The sequence below is a fragment of the Lepisosteus oculatus genome, chromosome 2 (genome assembly GCF_040954835.1).
Source record: "Lepisosteus oculatus isolate fLepOcu1 chromosome 2, fLepOcu1.hap2, whole genome shotgun sequence".
Taxonomy (NCBI): Eukaryota; Metazoa; Chordata; class Actinopteri; order Semionotiformes; family Lepisosteidae; genus Lepisosteus; species Lepisosteus oculatus.
The window spans coordinates 60,622,194-60,640,825 of NC_090697.1; the positions used below are offsets into that span (position 1 = coordinate 60,622,194).

At 35.2% G+C, this 18,632-nt stretch overlaps 1 protein-coding gene across 3 annotated transcripts; it reads right to left on the bottom strand.

Moving 5' to 3' along the window:
* Positions 1 to 649: 649 nt before the first annotated feature.
* Positions 650 to 18,619, bottom strand: LOC102686516 (vascular endothelial growth factor A-A). Of its 3 annotated transcripts, XM_006625702.3 has the most exons (8): positions 17,983 to 18,619; positions 15,658 to 15,700; positions 12,872 to 13,068; positions 10,957 to 11,033; positions 10,825 to 10,857; positions 7,831 to 7,896; positions 5,961 to 6,092; positions 650 to 4,948 (listed from the first exon to the last, which is right to left on the bottom strand). In XM_006625702.3, the coding sequence occupies exons 1-8, from the start codon at positions 18,046 to 18,048 to the stop codon at positions 4,927 to 4,929; spliced, it is 636 nt and encodes a 211-aa protein (XP_006625765.1). In that variant the 5' UTR covers positions 18,049 to 18,619; the 3' UTR covers positions 650 to 4,926. The 3 variants fall into 3 exon arrangements, with proteins under 3 accessions (XP_006625765.1, XP_006625764.1, XP_015200906.1); XM_006625701.3 differs by lacking the exon at positions 7,831 to 7,896 and having other exon boundaries at positions 17,983 to 18,615; XM_015345420.2 differs by lacking the exons at positions 5,961 to 6,092; positions 7,831 to 7,896.
* Positions 18,620 to 18,632: the final 13 nt, after the last annotated feature.

Below are 18,632 nucleotides of genomic sequence, written 5' to 3' on the forward strand. Positions count from 1 at the left end.
AGTGCTTTAAAGATGAAATTGAAAGGAGCGTGCTTATTAAGAAAAAAAGTGGAAAGTCTAAAAAACAGGGACCTTGAAAGCAAGTGTAAAGATGAGGTTTCTAAAATAGTACAAGGTGCACTGATGGGCGACACCTAAGGGCATAGGCTATACTGGAAATAAAATAATCCTAAAATATTTCTGACATGCATTACAAGGACAAACCCTATTTCACACTGAAGGAAAGCAAATGAGTGCAAAATCCCTAGGATAAATTCTCCTTGGGAAGATACATATTTTCAAGATGTTAAATGGAAACATTAGAAATTAATATCCCATTTTGAAACTCGTTCAATATTTCCATTCACAAGAACACAGCCAAATTCCACAATAGACTCAGAAATGTGTCATGTGAAATGGAATAAATGACTTAACTGCTGCCTTTAAATCCTCAATGATTAGTTGGGAATACTCAGGTATCTCCACAAGTAAAAATCACATTTACTCAGATCAGATGACATGGGTGGCCTAGTCAGCACTGCACCATAGACATCATGGAAACTATTTGAAAGAACTTATGTCCAATGTTTTGTGTAGAACACTGTCAGTGTATCATAAACATTAACTTTATGTACTGTAAGCGTTAAGTCACTATAGATTCCAAGTCCTGTTCATAACAAAAACTTTTTATTCATCTTCTTGAATTACAGCAGTTGATAAGATAGCCACATCTTCAAAAGTAAGATTCTCATCCTGTTGTTTACCTCGTGAAATATCTGTTCCTTTCTTAATATACAAGGTTTTCAATGTTTCTAACATGGTCCAACCAATAAAAAACTATTATTTCATAGCATGCAATTTCCAACTCAGTTTTCCCTTGAGTTTATTTTTTATGGGATATTGTTAAGTTCACTGAATTCATCTAAACCTGTGTTACAGATACTTCATCAGGCCGATTAGTGTCAAAGTTACTGGGGATTGCTCAATTTCCAAGACCATCACACAGCTGCCTGTAGTATTCCTCATTGAGAGGCACAAAAAATACACAGTGCAGCTAAAGCAGAAGGAAACGCACCTTTAGAAATAAACAACATTGCACGAGTAAGCATTTTACTTCTTTGGGAAGGTTCCAAGCCAGAACAAACCAGATCATAAGTCAAAGAGCACTGCTACACATGATGGAACCTTTTGAGACTGATTCTGTAGCCTATTTTAATTTTATGTTTATTTTTATCCTTGTTCAAATAAACATTGGTCTCTTTTCAGTTTTCAACCTTTAGCATTTTAACCAAACCATCTCCTTTCCTTTCAACTTCAATAAGATGATCAGTAGCGAGCAAAAGCCATGATGACCTCAGATGTGTGACAATATATGGACAGGTTGCTAAAATATAAAAAATATGAAAATATTTTAACATCTGATATAGTGCTTTATAGTCTTAAGGTTACCATGGATACCGACGCATTCATATAATTTCTAGAGAATGCATTAAAGAACTAGTACTGTACATCTCCAACATTGTGTGCAACTATAGAATATAAAAATATATACCTAAGAAAACAGCCAAATTTTACTTCTCTTAAATGAAAAAAAACTATACTGAACAGGGGCTCACTTTCATAGTCCTGTGGCATAGGACAAATTTCACCTGTTCATCAGCTATTAATGTTCCATTGAAGATTTATAACTTACGAAAGGTCATAGACAAGAGGAGTCCTATCTTCTTTGTTTGGTTGTTAGTGGCTAAATGATCAAAATAACATCAAGCCATTTTTATAAGGATACCACAGAATCAGCTTCAGGCTAATGTTGAGTACTGTATGTCTGTTCCAGACTATCACAATCCTGTGTACAAATGTCTCCTAATTTTCGTCATAAACCCTAAAACTTCAACCTGTGAGCATTTCCATATCTTATGTGAAAATAAATGTGATGTAAAGATTCTTTTTTAATTATATGGCTAATTAAGTAATTTTGTAAGTAATGTGACACGAAACACTACATCATATGTGAATAAGCACTTCTCACAATTAAATTATTCATCTTGTTCATGATATTTGTCTATTAAATAGGTTTCCCATCTTCTATGGTCAATCAAGACAAATTTCAAATAAAATTTACACTGTTGTATGAAAAGATTTAACAGCCCCTTAGTATGGAGTAAGCTACACACTGTACCCAAAGAATGCATAATATATGCACTGGTTTAAAAGACAGGCTTTCAAACTGAAATCAACTTTTTCTTCTTTAATAAAAAACAATATAATTTCAAAATAAATATGTTTATACTAGTTTACACTAAAACAGATGTTAATATTTAAACTTACCACTTTACAGCACCAATAAATATATTAATGTGACAAAATATACTAAAAATGTGGCTGTACAGAATAGGTACAGAAAGCATTTCTTGCAGTTTAATACAAATAGAATGTAATATTTACTCTGAGGTGCCAATCAAGAATCCTAGGCTCTCTTATGCGTCTGATACATACTTTCGTTACAAGTTAGTAAAAAAGCATGCAGTTTGATGACAGGCACTACAGCGTACAAGGTCACTGGTAGAACGAGAAACTGTATACATAGTACACAATTTCGTCAATTGCTGTGAATTCATTCAGTGTCACCTCTGGCTATTTTAGTAAGTAGTACAGGACATAGGCTCATGATCTTTAGGTTAAGCATGCAAGACTCATAAGAGAACCTGGGCTCTGTCTTTAAAGGTAGCAAATAATTTATTCAGTTGACTAATTTTATTACACAAAAAAGCTTTCAGGAAAAAAAAAATCAGGTATTGACTTTTATGAACAGAATTTCATTTTTTGTGCTTTACCTTAAAAGCAAAATATGGTTTGGGAATGTTGAAGTATTTCTTTCTTATAAAAAGTCAAAAAGCCATCAGTGATTTTTGTGTATTTCAGGGAGACGGGCTGATTGGCATCAACAACGTTTACAGCAAACAAATAGCAAAACATCTGAACGTAACACTGCATATAAATAGATAAAATTAAATACACAAAGAATACTGAAAATATTCTAAAAATTTAAATTAACTGTATTACATCATCTCGAAAGGGATATTAAGTATGTATATACAGATATTGTTTTTTTAATGTTTCTCATTGTGGTGTGTGCAATGCTCTCTTTGGAAAAAAAATAATTTAATAATAAATGGAGGCTTCAAAGGAGGCCTTACAGTGTTCCGTTGAATGCCAATGAACCTTGGCAAAATATGGAATCAAGTAATTAATTATATTTCCATATATACCTACAATTAATATCCCTTTTAAATTTATGCTTTCCGAGTCCTACTGGATGTTAGTCATTACAGTCGCCTTCTTGACACTCACCCAGAGGCCATATAATTGGGACCTCACAGAAGCAGGAAGTGAAATGATAAAGGGAGTTCTGTGGTCCAAATCGAGTGTTGGAACATTTGTCTCATCCCTTCAGAAAGTGTCTTGGTACTGTATATTTTCTTTATTCCCCCATACAAAAGCAGCCGTTTGTCCTGAAGGATTGAAGTACTCCATCATAAGTCCTGGTTCATGTACCTCTTATAATCATATTTTCTCATCGTTATCCACAGCAGACCCAAATCCAGTGAATATAATATAAAGTTCATTGTTTTTTTAAAAAAAAGAATCCCAGACATCTCATGCACCAGCATAGCTGGTGGCTTTAGCAGCAATACATATTCATCACTTTCTTTATATATTAATATTTCGAAAATATACAACAGGATGATTTCTTTAAAAAAAACAATCATTCCAGGGAATGCATCTCCAGAGAAAAATATCAGAATTCAAAGTGCTGTGCTATGTACAGGTAGTGGACAGAAAAATGGAAACAACTTGGTAAATGAGGGGCTTACATTGAAAGCCAGCGCTTCCATATAGGTGTGGCTTATTCTAACCACATCCTAATGCTTAGGGTCATTTATAATAATGCTGGACAGTACTGGCTGCCTATCATTATGGTTAGCACAGCTACCAGAGCTTACCTCAATGACTTTTAAATAGGGGTGATTGTTGAAGCACATTTGCAAATTTGAACCTGTGGTGCGAGTAGCCTTTATCAACTGTTTCACCAATAACTCCACAGAGTTGGACACCTTATTTGGGCTGCAGTGGACAAACCACTCATCACACATTTGTTTGTGAGTCCAGTGGTGCAAAGAGCACAGGCAACTGGCTATCGAGCAGTCAAGGTGGCAGTCACGGGCTCGGCCCCCGTACGGGCCAGCAGTTCCACTTTTCACTTTCCAAAACTAAGCAGTCAAGAAATGCGATATGATCAGATGGATCATCCTTCACCATGTTAGAAATAAATGGATGGATGCATTTGGGGCGCCAACCTAAAGAATTCTACAGTCCTGACTGCTTGGTTCCAGTAGTGGTGGTTGTATAATGTTGTCGGCTGCATTTTCCTTGCAATATTTGGGTGCACTCATTCCCTTAGAAGGCAAGTTCAATGCTTATTGTTACTTAATGTTACTGAGTGATCATCTTCACCCCATGTTGCAGCTTTTCCTTCTTGCTGGGAGGTGTCTATTCCAAGATGAAAATGGCCCCCATCCATAGAGCACGTGTGGTCGCCCAGTAGTTTGATGATCTTAACACCGATGTTATCCATATGCCATGGCCTTCTCAGTTACACATTTAAACCCAATTGAGCATTTAAGGCATATTCTAGATCGACGCCAGAGACAGCGGTTTCCACCTCCCTTCAACCAGGCGCGAGATGACAGACTTTCACTTGGAAGAATGGTGTCGCATCCCTCTTGCAGAATTTCAGACGTTGACTGACTCAAAGCCACGGTACTTACAGGCCGTTCAGGCCGGACATGGTGGCCCAACGCCCTGATAAGTGACCTTACTTTGGGGTTTCCATTTTTTTGTCCACTACCTGTATATCCTTCATTTCAAAGTCCATTTCACCTCCCCTCATCTTCTTGGCTTATCACACCTATAAAACAGAAAAGAATTACAGAGGTAAGTGAACACTGTGTAAAAATCAAAACCATGCTGGTGTTCCTCTCAATTCCTCAAAAGTTATTTTTTTAACCTTCACCTTTTATCATTATTACCCAGAAATCTAGCATAATAGATGCACTAAGCACTGAGAAGCAAGCATTAAAAACACAAAAAAAAGCTTTCACTTTGAGCCCCCAAGAAAATTCAAATCAAATGAAAAGTCCATGCTCAGATATTCTAGAATAAAAAGCATCCACTTCTTTTACTGAAGTATACCACATAGCCTAGACTGAATATTTTCAGTTTCAGACAAAAATCTTTTTAAAACTACATTAGCAGCACTATCTGAGTACAGATATCACCACTGTGTTCTATGTAGCAGGTGTGAAAACCTAACATTCTGAGAATGAATGGATTTATGCCAAGTTTTCACAAACCAATTTACTTAATGTCAGAATCTGCCTCCAGATAACATTTTGTGTACTAGCAGTGAGATTCTGTTAGATAAGAGCCCTACAAACAGTCATTTATGTTACAGGAAGAGCTTGGAAACTCTTGCTTATATGAGAACACTACTTTGCTGCAGGCAATCAAATGCACTCAAATTCAGTTTAAATATCTGTACAACCATCTAATTGAACAGCTACTTCTATCCCTATGACAGAAATTCCTTGTTCAATCTAGATGTTTCTAAACGTACAGGAAATACATTTTAGTATGGCAATGTGTACATTTTCAGTGATATCAAACACTGAAAAGTCTTTTAAGTCCTGTATTATTGAAAAGCAGAGCAAGCATTAAGGGTAAGGAATGCAGAATGCAAATGCTTGCAATAGCAGGGACAACAGAAAATAAAGCTGATGGCATATTCATTTAAGGCATATTCCTGGCATATCTCTTTTCTTCATTAAAAGCAAAATCAAAAAGCACTAGAATCCAGCAAGAAGCATACTTTTTATCACTAATATATTTACATATATTTTTTATTTTAATTTTAAACAAACCTGCAAGTTCTTTCGTTTAACTCAAGTTGCCTGGACTTGCAATGTAATTGAGAAAATTTGCAGGAACATTTACAGGTGTGTGGATCCTGTACAAACAAGCGTTTTCTTCTCTCTGAGCAAGGCTCACAGTGGCTGCAAAAAGGCAAAAGAGGAAAAAAAAAAGATATCTAAGCTACAGAGCTTTAGCAGAGAGAGAAATAACATGCACCAACCCTAAAACAACAAGCATACCTTCCAAAAAGAAAAGCTATGGAGAATATTTCTCCACTGATGTAGGTAACAAAGCTGCTGGACTTTAAACAGAGTGACTCCACATCATTGCTCTTTAGCTTTTTTGTTTGTTTTCTTATTTGTAAGAAATTATGTTGTTTATATCTAGGTCTACATTCAAATAGGTATACTGTTCCAGGTGGTGGAACAGCTATGGTGATTTTGCACAGTTTGTTAAAAGAGATCTTAGGAAATCAAGTTTCTAGCAGAGCAGCAGCTTATACACAACATTTAAATCAGCATGCATAAAGCAAGGTCAGTTTAAAGGTCTGAGTCAACAATGTAGTTGTGCGTATTTGTTCTTTGAAAAGCTAAAGTGCATGATGTGAACCATGTGACCTCTCACATCATTATAACTGTCTGGCAAATGCAAAGCATCCAGTTCTTGATAAATTAGTAACAAATACTTTTAAAGCTTGTGCATAGCTGTATTCCAGAAGCAGCAAGAACAAACACACCCCATCCGAAAAAACACGCGTACACTTTCTCCGTTTATTCTAGAAAATAATAATAATAAAGTTTTACTAAAAAAAGAACTACAAGCTTTCCCTTTTAATTTGTAAAAACATAATTCTGCAATCAAAATCTAGCTATGAAAGTTTATTTCTAATGCACAACTGTAGTCAAACTGAAAAATGTAGAGTCATATTACAACTTTCAGTGTAATCAAATCAATCATTGCAATTTCCTTTGTTATTTACATAAAGATCACCATGCTCATGATTAAATAAAACTCAAATATCTTTTTCTTAAAGATGCAGTATCTTTTATTAGGATTAATTGTTCACAGTTTTGAATATTAAGTAAGGAACTGGGAATTACAACTGTGGGGAAAAAACAAAGCAACACGAGCTATGAATAATTACAATTCAATTTGTTTTAAATAATCATTACTACTGGGCAGTACTTGTCTACTGCATATCAATGTAACAATGTCAATTGTCATGTGAAACAACATTTGACCAGAATGGACACTCAGAATACGCTTCAGAGTGTAGTGTACACATCATATGGATCAGCACTGTAATGTTATCAGATACATGGAAATGGTTGGTTAACCATATTCTTTATCAGAAATCTAACCGACACCTACTCTGCACCAACAGTGCCACACCATTACACCAAAACTATATAGTTCAATAAACCAAAAGGAGAGACCTAAACAAACCACAAATCAACACAAACCAGCCTGCAAGCAGTGAACCACAACAGCAAAAATAATTTTAAAATATAACTCCTAATGTTTTATTTGAAACCAAATTTTCAGAGACCTCAACTGTGGGGTTTAAAAAGACACCGTAGCACCTAGGCTGAACAATGCATCAGCTAATGTGATTTTGCATGTCTGTGATTAGTATCATTGTCTAAAAGCCATGCGTAGTGATGCCATTACCTTTCCTAATTCGTTTTTGTGGACCAAGAGCCACACCATTGCTCTAGTGGATTACAGAAAGATGTGTCGTAACCAAGTGAAAAAAGCCTCATGCCAAGTTCAGAGTCAATTTATACAACATAAAGAACTTCCTCCCAAATTAACTTAACAATCAAGAGTGAAATGCTCAAATGCAGTTGTGGCGTGGAAAATGCACAGCTGACATACGAGTTGAGCTTTTTGTCTCTGTTTTTCTTTCTTTTTCTCTTAAGGCCTTTGCCCTTCCTGGATTTTCTGGAAAATAAAGGAAGAAAAAAAAAACATCGCAAACATCTAAATTTCCTGGGACAGTAGTATAGAAACTTTATGGTCTGTTTATAAAATGAAAACTGCACTCTCAATGGAGGTGATAAAAAATAACACTTTCTCGCCAAATACAGTAAACAAGCTTTTTGGTTTTAGTCATGTTGAAATGACAAATGTTCCCAACACACTGCAAAAGTGAAGATTTATGCTACAGCTTGCATTCACCAAGGAATTCAGACAACATTTTTCATTTCCCACGCCACTTCCATCAAACATTAAAAACTCAGAAAATATTAATGTTATCCAACACAAAACCAATAACAAAATTAACTAAATGATGCATTAAGCTGTAAGCTTCTTAATCAGATGATCTGCAAGCCTATGGTGTATTAGTAAAGCAGTAGTAATGTACATGTCTCATAACCAGTTGTCCCAAGGTTCATGAGTTTCCAAATTGAAAGCACAGACAGGTTTAAAGGTGCCAGAACAGGAAACTGTAGTTGCATTCAAGAGCTTCAAACTTAAAAAAATGGCTTTCTTGGTCAGACACATCATGGATATAAGATGGATACATTTTGGATATCTATTAGCTTAAAGAAAAACAGTATTCCCCAAATATCAGCTTGATGTTACAAGATGTTTCGTAAAGAAGGGTAAAGTTTATTTAAACGGACTATCTGAACAATCTTCTCTTAGTCTTAAAGGTGTTTTCTTTGTGCCCACCCTCATATAAAATCCTATAATAATGTATATCCATTTTGTATTTCACTAATAAAGCAAAAATCACAAATTCAATAGCAACATGTCTTAAAGGTATCACTCAGCTTTAAGATGGTAAGACAAGTACTGCTTCCTTCATATTTATATATATATACAAATATACATATAATTGCAACCATGTACAGTAAAATATATCATTAAATTTTTTAGGTACAAAATAACAAACATCATATTTATAGTTCTAGATTCTGTATACATTTACAATGCAAAGGTATAGTCATTTAAGTAAAAGTAGATTTGCCTTCATCATAAATACTGAAATATTAGTTTTATTTTTTGGGAGTGCAGACAAAGTGCATAGTTAACACCTGCTCTTCATGGTAAAACTGACAAGTAGTTAATGTTGAACTAGGACATCCTAAAGTGCAAATGCATGGCTGTCTGAAAAGCATGGAATGCAAGTTCTGGGTTATAAAACATGAATTCTACTTAGGTACATACATAATAGAGAAAAGGCAGATTCAATCCAAAACTGAAAAAACCCTGTACATTCACTTCTATCATGACATTTTACAATGTCAGCTCTTACTATATGAACGACAATGAAAATCTAGACCAGCTCGAATGTATAACAATATCTACATGACAGAGGACATAGCAGACAAATACTGTTTGAAGTCAAGCAACACATTATTTCTAAGGATTTTTTTTGTTTAGAACAAAACAAAAGATACTGCACCTTCAACAACACAAGAAACCTGAACAGCTATCATGACAAGTGTCGTGCTTGCTGCTTCTCATCTCTGTAACATTTCTGAGTGCATGATAGCACAACAGATAATGGGAAAGGTCAGACTTAATTGGGTTTCAAGCTCTCCATATTCACCAAACCATTGCCTTTCAGCCTTCTGTGCAAATTGTTCATTTAATGTCATGCTAATGTGAAATATTCCATTCCTAGATCTGCCCAAACACCACATTTCTTGGTAAAAAAAACCAGACACATTGCTTTTTATCTGATCATGCAATGAAGTCTGGTCCCAGGGTAGCAGCAGGAGATTTTGCATGCTAGAGTGCTTTATGATCATGCCTGAGTGAGATGCACCTCAGGAGTGTTGTCTCTCTGCCTCAGTGTGAAAGAAGACTGATGAGTACAGCAGGTGCCACAGCTGTGCTGCTGAGAGGTGACAGAAACCAAAGCCTGTCATACTCTGTGAGGCAAAGGAATCGTGTTTTCTTTTTTGGTGTTTAAAATATGTACTTTTCTCCTTTTACTCTTAAAAACATGAAAATATTATTTGGCCCAACTCACTCACAACAGGAATTAAGGGAACACCTGTTCTCTACCCCCTTTTGTCCTCTGAAGCAGGGGCATATAGGACTTTAAAGTACTGTTAAAGAGCTGAAAACAATAGGTTAAGAATGATTTAATAATCTGAATACAAGCTTTAAACAGTAAAAAAACAGACACTTAGAGGACACTAAACATCTATTCTTGATGTTTCTGCATTTCTGTCCATGATATCGCTCAAAAGTTAGGCAGCTGACTCAGTATGACTATTCTAATCTTTATGACCACAAAACTTTCTCCATTTGAATAAGATCTGTTTATGATGTGACAGCAATTCTTTGTGAACAAGAACTTAGGGAACATAAAAAAATAATTCAGTTGCCATTCAGCCATCTTGGGACTTCTGGCTGCAAGTGGCTTGTTGTTCCTGAAATACCATCAGGCTGCTCTGTGAAGGACCCTGGCTTCAACAACATAGCTGGATAGCCTTTCCCAGAAAAGACTATCAAGTTTTTGTTGTTGTCCTTTCTACATGAGTTTAACTTTGTTTTGGATTTGTCAATGGCTTGGTTTCTGAATACTTGTATGAGTTTCTCACTTTTGAAATCTCATGACCTGTATGTGAATTTAACCTGTTCATCTAAAGAGCTGGACATCTTGGGCAGATTAATATATAAATTTCCTTTGTTTTAAATACATTAATACATTAAATTTAAATACACATAAAATGACATTAATAAAGAAAATTTCAGAGAAGCAAAGGAGATTTCCCCACAGAAGAAGCACAGGCAGTGTTTTTGTTAAATATGGAGGCTATGTCTTATCTCTAATTCATGTGGTAAATTATGTGACAAGAAATAATTCTCCCAAGTCTCCCATGGTAATGTCACAATATTTGTACTTACTTTTCTTTTTTTTCTTTAACATCGTTCTTTGGTCTGCAAAGATGAAGAAAATAATTATTTAGCATGATTTAACTATCAATTCTTTATGCTTAAAAGGCTGCCATGCTATTGTTATTTAAAATATATTCTTACCTGCATTCACATCTTCTGTGTTCTGTAAAACTCATTTGTACTGTATGATCAAAATGATGGGGCTTGATTTTCTTGACCTATTAAAAGGAAAAACATGCTGTTTACAAAACAAGTAATTGTAGTAAAACCTAATTGTAATACTGTGATCACTATCTTACTTTGCAGGTGGTAGCTTTATAAACTTTATATGCTGTAACATGCATGAGATACAAAAATTACTTCAATATTTAATTTTCAGGTTGAGTGCATGTTGTAATCTATATAGCCAGTTCTTATACTATGTGGAATATGTTTTTTGGTTGAGCAAAGTCCTTTGTAAATATGGATGGAGAATTAAAAAAACTGGCCAAATTGCAAAGGATGCAGACAATTTCAGCAGTCATTAGCTATTGTAAACAAAACCAGACAGCTCTGTCTCAATGCAGGATTTCACTTGTGACTTATATAAGGCAATGCCTCCAAATATTATGATGAAACTCTTTTGACACAACAGCATTGCATAACACTCGGTGCATGAAGTTTAGTTATAGAAAGCTCACAGAGCACAGATTGAGGGTGATGATTATAGTGAACAGTAGATCTGATGATCAACAACTTTTCATAATGCTCATTCTAATGGACAACAGCATCAAACATTGCTTATACATAATGATGCTGAATTGGAAGTTTATCATTAGATTTTTTATCTTACATGCTGGACTAAAGGTTAACACATAAGTACAATGCATAACGTTTCAATAAAAAGGACATCAGATGATGTCACTTGTTATACCCCCAGAATTTTTTTCCAATTAAAGTGAAATAGTCCAATTTATGAAGTGTACCTTATGGCGTACATACAAAATCCTGTAAGAAATTTAGTAACATTAAGGTACAACTCCTATTATTTTCCTAGCCCTCCGACAACCTTTGTCAAGGTTACAAATAATTACAAATATACAGTTGACCTCCGACAGTACACACATGGCAGTTTTACCTCAGTTTGACCTTAGTTTGTTTTTGACACTACTGATCACAAGATACTGGAACATTCTCAGCTCTGCGTACGTGCAGCGGTAACAGAACTAAATTGGTCTGTGTTACCTAAGATGGATGGCCAAATCCACACTGAACAAAACTACAGAGCACTACATTACAAAACTCTTAAGATTATACAATGACAGAAACACTTCAGACTCTTATGAAAGCAGACATCTATACAAGTCACAATGTTGAAGCAGCTACACAAACTTGTCAAAAAAATATCATGCTGTGATTGCTTAGTAAAATGTCAGGCTCAAATGGACAAAAGAGCCTATTCTGGATTTTTTTTTCTGTTCTTACATTAGGATGCAATAATGTGGACGCTATTGATGAATGCTGTTGATGAAGGATGCTTGTGATGAAAGGCCTGTTCTTTTAGAAAGTTATAAGTCGAAGGCCGATATTTATCTGCAAAACAATTCTGCAGGAAACTAGACAATTTCACTATGTTGAGGATTGCAGTTGCAATTGAAATGATTCTGTTTGGCAGCATGGAGTGAGTGTCCATTTTTGTGAGAATAACAAAGTTTATGTCAATTACAGACATTCCTAGAAGTAACTTAAATCCTTCAGTCAATTAACCACCTCATAATTTTAGATTGGCTGAAAGGCGTCTTCTTGTTTGTAACCACTCTTATGTTCTGAAGTCAGAAGTTATTTTAGAACTGTATTACTTTTATGTATTTTTTAGATGTAGACTTTTCTGAACCAGACTAAAATGTTTTTTTTTAAATAATTTTGGTCCTCTTACTGTACTCTAATGTGAACCAAGTGCTTGATAAATGATTCATTGGAAATTATTACTTGCATCCTCAATTATTTTGACATTTGGATTTTAAAAAAGTTATTGGAAGATTCCGCAAGAGAAAATGTTTAAAAGGTACGCCCTTACCACCATTGTAATGTTGTAAGTTTCATTTGGAACACACTCGAAGCTTTCATCGCTGCAGCAGCCCGCACATCTCATGAGTGGGACACATGAAGGTGCGAATATATATTCAATTTCATCAGGATACTCCTGGAAGATGTCTACTAAGGTTTCTCTCGTTTTACAGTAGCTCCTGTTGTACACTTCCAAAAACGGTATAACTGTAAATCATAATGAAAAAATAACAGATCAGTGCTGATGCATTACATTACATTGGCCCTGTCTTGAGCCAAACAGAAACATAACATGCCCCATTTATTAGTCTACTCTTGCGAAACAAATGCCAAAAGCATCTAAAGTAGAGATGCCCAATTCCGGTCCACAAGGGCTTCTGTCCAACTGCTTTTACATGGCTCCTTAAATCTCCAGGTTCTTAAGAACAAAGAAAGGTTTCAACTTGTCCAATTAAGCAAATAGTGAGATCAACTAGGTAATTAATGGTTCAAAAAGAAAGAAAACCAGAAACCTTCTGACTTACCCCTGGTCTTAAGGTAATATACATGTGCTAAAAAATAGCCTCGCTGTTGCAAATGGTATCTTAACAGTGTAATTGTATTTCTAAAGGAAAACTGTAATTTTGTTTGTGGTTTATTATAAAGATAATGATAGAAAAGAAAGCAGGTTGATTTATAGGACACAGATTTTACCTTTTAACTAGAGTTGGACACAAAACGGACGTTCTTTCTGTTATATCATTATAAAACCAACACATCTCCCTACCGTTGTCAAGGTAGACCACTTAACTAAAAACAAAAATATGTAGTATAGAATCAGGCTTAATAAATTGCTTAGTATTTGGTAATTTGTTAATGTTAAAAGGAAAGGAGCTAGCAGACTATGAGAACTTTCGAACTGTAAGATTTAGGGGTATAAAACAATTCTCAAAACCTTATGACAGGACAAATAAATTTGCCAACCAGACATACAATATGCCAAATGCCAATCCCAAATATAACACAACCCTCAAAAGTTTGGTTTAAATAAGATAGACAGGACCTTTTTATCTAAAAAGGCTCTACTGTGTCAGAGCCTTTAGGCATTTTAACTCTGATCCTAGGCTGAAGCAACCTGTTTGTATTCAGTGTTTTGTAGTTTGTACCCTATAGTTAAACATATGCAGCACAAAGTACTTAAAAAAGTGGAAAAGAATAGATGATCAACATTGGCATAATAACCCCTTTCAAAATAACCTTGCAACAGTCAAAAACAGAACACAGGTGACCTCCACTTTAGCAAGGTGTAGCTACCATTCTCATATTCAACAGCTATGGACAAAACCATAGTTTTGAGCAGTCCCTGGAAGAATAAGCTGGGGTTGTTCATAATTAGATAAAAGTATGTATGCATGTTTTGTCTCTGCATGGCAGACATTTCCTGTATAATAATGGATCACAAATGAAAGCATAGCTGATATCCAGTACTGTTGATCTAAAAGAAAAATCACAAAGCAATCTTTTGTACAGGCTGTCTTTATATATTCGGTTACATATTCACTTGCATGTCAAAGCTAGTTTCCGGTTCCCTCTCTTCATCTAAACAAAAACAGCATCATCAAATCATGACAAGGGTATTGGTCTTGGTCCTTGATCAAAACGTATGCAAAAGCTTTAAGAGAATAGTCTAGTCTTTCATAATTACTAAATAATTTTATTTACCTAAATAGCCATAAAATCCACCATTGTAACAACTGCAGTTTTTTCAGAAATTTTTTCACCTGAACAGAATTTAGACTAATCCTCAATTTATTCATTCTACAATAACAACCTGAATGTGTTTCTTAAACAGCTATAGAACTTGAGCACTTTCTTAAAATAAATAAGCATTGGCAATGGATATTAGAAGTACATAAGTTTGACTGATCAGGGATGTTTTTGTGATAAAAACATGAAACCTGATTCCATACTTTTCTTATCTCCTACAAAACTCACTTGACAACAATGTTAAAGCAGGGAAAATTAATTTCAATAATTTTATGTGTTAACAAAGGTTGGCATTCAAAAGCCAAACATCAAAGAAGTAATCTGAAGACTATCATAGAATCACATGATATAGACCTAACATTTAACATCACTGAAGAAGCAAACAAGTACCCATTCCCTGATAAAAGATAATTTATTGTTTTTTTACGTAAGTGGTTGATAAGCACAATTAGGCAGAACAGATGGTATTTGTTGACATATCACATTGCCATTAAACAAATAAAGATCTGAAGCTGAAGGTTACTGACTTAACTAAGTGTTCAAAACCAGTACTGTACTAGGATAAGTGTTTAGTTTATTCCATATCTGGATATTATAAATTTTAACCAACTAACAGAAACTACAAATGCATTTTTGGAGTGATTCCTGACTGAAAAAATCTGTGATTTCTAACAACAGATACTGTTTCACAATAGCATTTATTTTCCTGCAGGTGCATGTAATTGTAACTTAAATTCTGTTTGGGAAACTCAGAATTACCTATGATAAACATAAATAAGCGTGGTATACACTAAACTCTCACTAGGAGACTATAGAGCTTTTTAGCATTAACTAAGCTTCCCAAAACATTTCTATGAAAACCGGCCACAATTGGTCGTCGTTTAAGGTCATTTTGTACCATGAAATGTCTACAGAAACAGGACACAGCTCTAATCAGATTTGTTCCACAAGATGGCAGCACAACAACGTCTCTCTCCAGAAAAAATGCACTTCCCCCAATAAAACACTTAATTCCCATAACTCCTCATTGTCTTGCTGTAAACCACCTACCTTCATTTGGACTTCTCTCCCCATCTACAGGTATGTGAGCAGTCTATGGGAAATAAAAAGATACTGTGGCAATTAAAATGGCCATTGACATTAAAACTTGATACTTTAAAAATATTTTACACTTCAAAATGGACTATTTGTTTTATCGTTTAAAAGGAAGCATCATGTGGCAAGGGAAAAATCAATAATGATGAAATCACTTAACATATCACATCATACAGACACGCCTTCATTTCTTAAGAAGATACTCTTTTTAAGGGATCTCGTTTAGAATACATGGAAGTATCGATTTCAGGATATCCAAGATACGCATATGGTTTCCATCACTCCCATGAATATGACAAGGTTGTGTCGTGTTTAAAATGTTAGGCTTTAGTTTCACAAATCTGTAATTTTCGGAGCCGTTCTTTGCTTTTGGGGTGAAGCGGTATTAAACATGTAAATGCATATTTTAAATAAGGAAAGTCATGAAATCATGCCTCGAATAAACGTTCGTTTCACAATGTCTCCAAAGTTGTCATGAACCCAGACGTCTCTGAATGTCTCTTGCACACACGTTTTCAATATGTTTCAAAGAACTGAGTCTGAAACTGGCTGCACGCTCACTCCGACTGATGACGAATTTAACGCCTCAAGAGATTTCTATAATTCAGGTGATCATGTTTACTAATTAACGAATGACTTATTGAATCTTCCCGTGGAAACAAAGGGTAAAAACAGTCTAAATTCCAACAAATTTAAGCAAAGACTTATAATACTTATGAAAAGCATTGCAAATGTTTGAACATCCCCTAAACTGTAAATACCACGGAATTTATTGCATGCCTTCTGTATAATATTTGCATGTACCTCCACATTAGCCAAAAAGTTGCACAATACTACAGTAAATAGTTTTAAGACTAACACTGAGCAATATTAAGATTCTGCAAACGTCTACTTTATTGCATTTTTAAAAGAAAATGTAGCAAGCAAAAAAGACACTATAATTTTAGAGACGTTCTCTTTCAGGAAAAACGCCAACTTCAGAGGGTTTTTTTTTTCCTGGTCAGTGCTCCCAAGTCCCCACCCCGTTATGGTGTGATAAGTTTACACCCAGACGCTTTAAATGACACAGTTAAACGTTTTAAAAAAGTAATAATAAAGAGGGGGTATGATTTTCTAAAACGCCGACACATTTTACGAAATTATATAATTGGGACTGGAGTTACAGTGTTATCTATCGAGTCACTACATTCATTATGTATGATTGCAAATAAAAAAACGCAAGCACCGGTTCCTGGCACTCGAAGACTATGCAGATACAGCAGCCAGTGCCAGCGAGCTCAGAGTACTTGGGGACTGTTCTTTCGAACAATGGGTTTCTGTGCGCCGCCGGGTTTTGGATTAAGCGTGAATTAGAAAACTTCCGCATTGCCTTGAAATTGGGGGAAAAAAAGTTATTTTTTTTAGTGGAATTAACCGCTTACCGCGGTGTACATCTTGAATTTACAGATTTTGTCCTATATTAATGTAACCGACATTGGCTTTCCTTACATCTAACTACACCGCGTGTGTAATTTGACTTTAAAATGAATTATTCACCGGGGTCTTTTTCCGATTCTCGTTAATATAAAATGACATTTAACTTAATCGAGGTAATTTGAAATGTCATACCTAATGTAAAAGGTTGAGGCATATAGAATTCAGTTTTAGCTCTTTGTCACTGTCTCAGCAATATAAACTGAATATATATGAATGTTATAAATGCGGAAATATCGACAAATAAAAATACACCGCTGAAGGCAAAAAGTCATTTTTTTTCTAATAAAATCTTGAATATACTAGTCCATAATTCAAGTGCGTTAACCATTTAAGAGCAGAACGGCAATGCTTTCCACATTTTCTAAGAGGAAACACATTTCCATAAATCGCAACTACTCCGGCTTAACTACACTGAGCTCCTGGGTAGAGTTTAGGCTTGTCAGATGTAGACCTGAACTCCGAACTTCAATCTAAAATTGTTACTGTACCTTTAACTTAAGCGTCATAATTGTATGTGGCTGAGAAGGCCGTGCTGTATAGATGTGAAAGTTCACCACGTTTTCAAACGCAAACAAAAAGAAATAAGAACCAGAAATTTCACTTCAGATGACTAAAACCACAATTAAGCAATATCAAATGTAGCTAGACGGCTGCCTGTCTAAAAAAGCAATCTACCAATTCTGAGCGTTCGAAAATGAAGAATGACCTAGTAGGAGGTCTACAAGGACAATCTTTTCATTAATGAGAAATCAAGACCTTTCGGTTTATAAATGACTCTTTCTTCAAAATATGAAGAGAGCTTACCTTTACAGTTGATAAATATAGAAGTGCCGCCAAAACAATATTTATTATACTGAGAATAAAGTTCATGGTTGTATTCCAAGGGTGAATTTCGAAGTTCAGAATCTTTAGATAAAATGCTAATTTCTTCAATCATTTGCCGGTTGAAATTCTCTATTTCCCCCGCGAAGGCTATAGTGACATTGGTTCCATTTCCAACCCAGCACGATTTTGAGACGAACCACCTCAGTGAAACCCCTCAGAATTAATTTGGGCTAGTTTGTCAGTACTGAATCTGTTGGTATCCACAGAAACAAAAATGATCGCAAAGCTTACAGAAGTTCGCCTTATTTTGTAACAGTCCTCCTTCTTTAGAGTTAACTGCAATCCTCAACTAAGTGAAATCCCATGGTTCTGAGGAATATCTCCGTCGATTTAATGGGTGCTTGAAAACTTCATGAGACTTCCAACTTCACAGTGCTTGCTCTGTTAAAAATAATTACGTTGAAATAAATAATCTTTTCCAGTATAATAAGCCAGCAATTGCGTCCTTTAACGTGCAGAATACGTGTCCACTTATTTTCGTAAAAAAAGTGGGATCAAAGTCAGGACTATCCAGACACAGTGAACGGCAATCTTAATAGCTCAGCTCTTTTCCAGTGTAGCGTGCACTC

Excerpts from the sequence above, each read along its gene's own strand:
- LOC102686516 (XM_006625702.3), bottom strand. The coding sequence starts at position 18,048 with ATGAACTTTATTCTCAGTATAATAAATATTGTTTTGGCGGCACTTCTA. Across the intron at positions 15,701-17,982 it reads TATATTTATCAACTGTAAAG|ACTGCTCACATACCTGTAGA; the intron begins GTAAGCTCTCTT and ends TATTTCCCATAG. Across the intron at positions 13,069-15,657 it reads GGAGAGAAGTCCAAATGAAG|TTATACCGTTTTTGGAAGTG; the intron begins GTAGGTGGTTTA and ends TATGATTTACAG.